The sequence below is a fragment of the Calypte anna genome, chromosome 23 (assembly GCF_003957555.1).
Source record: "Calypte anna isolate BGI_N300 chromosome 23, bCalAnn1_v1.p, whole genome shotgun sequence".
NCBI lineage: Eukaryota > Metazoa > Chordata > Aves > Apodiformes > Trochilidae > Calypte > Calypte anna.
In genome coordinates, this window is record NC_044268.1 from 2,139,340 (window position 1) to 2,144,747 (window position 5,408).

The 5,408-nt window shown below is 51.5% G+C and overlaps 1 protein-coding gene across 3 annotated transcripts in view; it reads right to left on the bottom strand.

The window, feature by feature from the left end:
- SRRM1 (serine and arginine repetitive matrix 1) overlaps positions 1–2,299 on the bottom strand; it is a 17,988-nt gene extending 15,689 nt beyond the window's left edge. For all 3 annotated transcript variants that reach the window (XM_030464261.1, XM_030464262.1, XM_030464260.1), the window contains exon 1: positions 2,199–2,299. In XM_030464261.1, the coding sequence (XP_030320121.1) occupies positions 2,199–2,219 (21 nt within the window). In that variant the 5' untranslated portion in view covers positions 2,220–2,299. The remainder of the gene's footprint in view (positions 1–2,198) is intronic.
- Between the last annotated feature and the right edge of the window lie 3,109 nt (positions 2,300–5,408).

Below are 5,408 nucleotides of genomic sequence, written 5' to 3' on the forward strand. Positions count from 1 at the left end.
ACAAGCTGTTTATTCCTCTGTCCAAGAACAAAACTGTCAGATTTGTTTACAGTGAGATCTATTAAACCTTTGGGTAAACTTCTCAGAAACAAGTCAGTTAACATGGACACAGCAGGAGTACAAAGAATACTGTTTTATTGATCATGCTCTGTTAAAGTTCACCCATTTGTTCCACTTTCATGAGCAGAAACTATAGGTTAATTCATTTGGAACTGCAAGGCTAGAAAGTCCAGTTCTGGAAAATTTACTGGCCACTAAACAGAACCACACATGAACAAGAGTGTGTGCAAAACTGCAGCCAAATACTGATGACCCTGTTAATGATTCAAAACAAACCCACATGAAGTGAAGTTTATTCAGGAAATCAACTTGATTGAAGGAAAACAGGGGAATTTAATCCATGGGATTTCCTATGCACAGGAGAAGGGGCTGAGCACCAACAATCCAAGCTGCTAGGGAACCAAAAGTCATCAGTAAGAAAAAAGCTCAAATTCTAAGCTAATGAAACTTCATTTGATCTGAAAGGACCTTGAACTAGCAACATAAGGTGCTGCAAAGTGACCAGAGATCTAAAGAGATGAACTCTCAGCATTCCCCTTTGCTATGGAATCTGGAAGACTGGAAGTGGCACAAGCACCGCCCAGGATTGAGGTTCTTTAAAACTCTTTCTAGTATTTGCAGTCTAATGTGTGGCAGATACAATAGCAACAAACAGAGAGAGCACTCCAGAATTTCACATTCTGTGCTCTAGGAATAAAAAAATTCATAACTCAAAAGTGGAATTGAAAAGAATGAATTTATTTTATAAGACCTGGCAAGCTGTGATGTAACCAAACAATACAGAACACAGGAATTTCAAGGCAGAGACAAATTATTCTGTGCTGACAACCTGACAGAAGTGTAAAGAACTGCACTGATAGCAGCTTTCTCCCTAAAGTCAGCCTAAATTACTGCATTTGTTATTTCCACAAGGACTTCAGTTTCCCCAGAGTAAAACTAAACCAGAACATGGTTTACAGCCATATTTCAGTACTGTGATGCTTTTGTTTTTATCAAGTCACCTTTCACAGGCCAGTTTAAAAGAGTACTAGATCTCTACTGTAGTGTTCTCAGTCCCAGCAATTTTGATATCAATTGCAACTACTTGATTTGTAAACTAAACACTGCAGTAGAAGCCAAGTGTGTACCTAATATGGAATTATTTTTCTCAGGTCAATATGATAACACAAAATCAAACTCCGAGTTATGTGGGTCCTGCTGCTTCAAAGCCTCCTTAGTTGCAAGAATAGAAAAGAAGAGACCTGAACAGGTGAATGAATCTTGGAATATTAAACTGGTTTTCAAAGTTGTTAAGGAACCTCAAAAAATTGTCTCATAATGAATATGGGAATGTTGGAATCTATCCTGGGTAAGAGCCTCTGCAGAAAACACAGGACAGCTGTAAGAATACAGAACTTGATTTTAAAAAAACCCACAAATGCCAACCTAAAAAATAAAGCCTTTTTTCTTTCAATAGTGTTATAAACACTTCTATCACAATATAAAAATTTCTGTGAAGAAAAAAAAAAAAACCAAAAAACTGTTTCTGTTGATTTGCTTTGAATGGAGACCCCAAAACACATTTCACTGCAACACCACGTTCACCACACACTTGCTCCCGGCCATTTCTCCCTGACTTCCTCCCATGCAGGGACCGTCAGACCGTAGCTGGGGAACCAGCCTTGACACCACCCCGCCCAGGGCACCCCCCACAACGGGCCCAGAGGCCCAACCGCCCCGAGGCCTCGCGCTGAAACGGTCCCAGGCCGCACCAGGGTGCGACGACAGAACCCGAACCCCGCCGCAGGTCGAGCAACCGCCCGCACAGCGAGCCCAGGCCTGGGGTGGCGAATCCCCTCTCAGCAGCTCCCCTGAATCTCCCTCAGCCCCGCGGCGCCGCGGCCTGGCGGTTGGGCCCAGCCGCACCGGCCTCCTTCCCGCCGCCATTTTCTTCGCGGCGGCTCCTCACAGGAGCCTGCGCGGGAGGGGACGGAGAGGGGGGGGGGGGGGGGGGAAGGAAACGGCGGAGCTGCTCTGGGGAGAGCGCGGCGCAGGGTTTTCCCCCGCGGCGGCGGGGCCTGTAGCGATGCGTTTCGACCCCGTATCCCCCCTCCCGGGGCTTCCCCGCCCTCCCGGCCCTCCCTGAGGCCGGCACTTACGCGGAAGAACCCCGCGTCCATCTTGCCTCCTCCGCCTCCTCCTGCTCGCAGCGCGCTCCCGTCCCGGCGTGCACCGCGCGCCCGCGAGCCCCCTCGCACGCTCACCGCGCTCTGAGGGGGGAGGGGGGAGGGAAGGGGCGGAGCCCCGGGCAGCGCGAGGGGCCTCTGCGGCGCCCGCTGATTGGTGGGCGGTGCGGCGGAGGCTCGGCGCGCGCGCGGCGGGCGGCCAATCGGGAGCCGCGGTGTCCAGCGCCCGGGGTGAGAGGGGGGCGGCCGTGAAAAACGTCCCGCGGCGTCGATTCTCCTCTCGCGAGATTTTGACGCCCGGCCCCCGCCACCCCCGCCGAGCTCGTCGGCTCCGAACGCGCACGCGCTGAAGAGGGAGGGGGGAGGGAAAGGAAAGGGGCGCGCGCGTTTCCCGCTCTGTGGGCGGGAGGGAGGGGAGAGCGGAACCGCCTCAGCCCTTCAGCCTCTGATCTCCTCATCCCCTCATTCCCCTCATTCCCCTCATTCCCCTCATTCCCCTCATTCCCCTCATTCCCCTCATTCCCCTCATTCCCCTCATCCCCCTCATCCCTTCGTCCTCTCATTCCCCTCGTTCCCCTCAGCCCCTCATCCTCTCATTCCCCTCAGCCCCTCATCCCTTCATCCCCTCATTTCCCTTCATTCCCTTCATTCCCCTCATTCCCCTCTTCCCCTCATTCCTCCTCATTCCCCTCATTCCCCCTCATTCCCCTCAGCCCCTCATCCCTTCATCCTCTCATTCCCCTCTTCTCCTCATTCCCCTCTTCCCCTCATTCCCCTCAGCCCCTCATCCCCTCATTCCCCTCTTCTCCTCATTCCCCTCTTCCCCTCATTCCCCTCAGCCCCTCATCCCCTCATTCCCTCATCCCTTCATCCTCTCATTCCCTTCATCCCCCTCAGCCCCTTCCCGGCTTCACTCCCCTCCATTGCTGCCTCCTCACCCCATCTTGGAGGTTTCCTGGTTTGAATCCATGGCCCTTGGCTGATGAGGGCGCCCAGAAGATGCTGGGAGCTCTGTCCCACCCCAGCAGCCTCTGAGGGGCTGTGCTGCCAGCCTAGCGCCCTGCCCGCAGCCTCTCAGCTCCGTGGTGCCCGCTGAGCACTGCCCGGGCACTGGGTGCAGTGGGTTGTGTCTTGTTGCCCTCCTGCAAACTGTGCTGAGCAGTCTCCAGCACACCCAGCCACATTTTGGCCTCTCTTGTGCAAAGGAAAACTCTGAGGAGGGGCACGGTACCGGCTGAGAGGAAGGAAGAGTAAAGTCACAATTCACTTGGGCTAGTATGAATATAGCTAAAGTAACAGCTCTGGGTTTTACCCAAATAAACTCATGTACTTTTAAAAGGAAATACTGGGTTCCTTTAAGTAAAACTAGATTATACTTAAAGCACAGCAGCAGCTCCCTGTTCTCTCACCAGTCATTAGAGGCATCACACATGAGAGACAGATGTCTTTTGTCTTTTTGGAAAATAAATAGGTGACGGGATGCAGGAAAAGCCTGACAAAATCTGTACGTTTTACCTCCTTAGACTTACAGCAATTGTACCTCAGCATTTTGCACAGCCAAACCTGGGATCACCTGCAGCTCAGCTGCTGAACAGCCCTGGCACCCTGAAGTTGTAATAATTTACATACAAAGTTATATTTGTTCCTTTAACCTATGTAACTTTGTTTATAAAATAGAAGTATTAACCACAAAGTTATGTGCCAAAAACATTGTGTGACTGGGACAAATTGTAATAACTTCTGTTGGTTCATTCAACCTAAGTAGAAAATTTTTAGTGTATTTACTTATAAAGGCGAGATAGAAGGAGTGAAAGAAGATAAGGATGTTAACTGCAGAATGTACTTTAGAGAGAAAAGTACAAAATGTGACAAAATGCTGTTTAATCATGTTTAAACGTTCTTATAGACAACTTTTGTAGAAAGCGGTTAACCAAAACACAGGATGAGTCTGCATAGGAAGAATTAGTGTACAATTGTCTACCTGGACTTCAGCAAAGCATTTGACACCGTCTCCCACAGCATCCTCCTGAAAAAGCTGTCAGCCCACAGCTGGGACAAGAGCACCCTGTGCTGGGTTAGGAACTGGCTGGAACGGGCCCAGAGAGTGGTGCTGAATGGGGCTGCATCAAAATGGCGGCTGTGGTGTCCCCCAGGGATCAGTGTTGAGCCCAGTGCTGTTCAATATCTTTACTGATGATTTAGATGAGGGGATTGAGTCCATCATCAGCAAATTCACAGATGGCACTAAGCTGGGGGGGAGTGTGGATCAGCTGGAAGGCAGGAGGGCTCTGCAGAGGGACCTGGACAGACTGGAGAGTTGGGATGATTCCAATAGGATGAGGTTCAACATTCCAAGTGCCAGGTCCTGCACTTTGAATCATAGAATCATAGAATGGGCTGGGTTGGAAGGGACCTCAGAGATCATCAAGTCCAACCCTTGATCCACTCCCCCCGTGGTTCCCAGCCCATGGCACTCAGTGCCACATCCAGGCTCTTTGGAAAGATCTCCAGACACGGAGAATCCACTACTTCCCTGGGCAGCCCATTCCAATGCCTGATCACCCTCTCCAGAAAGAAATTCTTTCTCATCTCCAACCTAAACCTCCCCTGGCACAACTGGAGACCCTGCCCTCTTGTCTTGCTGAGAGTTGCCTGGGAAAAGAGCCCAACCCCCCCCTGGCTCCAACCTCCTTTCAGGGAGTTGGAGAGAGTGATGAGGTCTCCCCTGAGCCTCCTCTTCTTTAGGCTGAACACCCCCAGCTCCTTAAGCCTCTCCTCACGCTGTTCCTTTGTTCCATGCTGTTCCTGTTCCTTTGGCCACAATGACCTCATGGGGAGCTCCAGGCTGGGCACAGAGTGGCAGAAAAGGACCTGGGAGTCTGGATTGCCAGGAAGCTGAACAGGAGCCAGCAGTGTGCCCAGGTGGCCAAGAAGGCCAATGGCATCCTGGGCTGGCTCAGGAACAGCGTGGCCAGCAGGTCCAGGGAAGGGATTCTGCCCCTGTGCTCAGCTCTGGTGAGGCCACAGCTTGAGTCCTGTGTCCAGTTCTGGGCCCCTCAGCTCAGGAAGGAGATTGAGGTGCTGGAGCAGGTCCAGAGAAGAGCAAGGAGGCTGTGAAGGGATCCAGCACAAGTCCTGTGAGGAAGGGCTGAGGGAGCTGGGGGTGTTGAGGCTGGAGAAGAG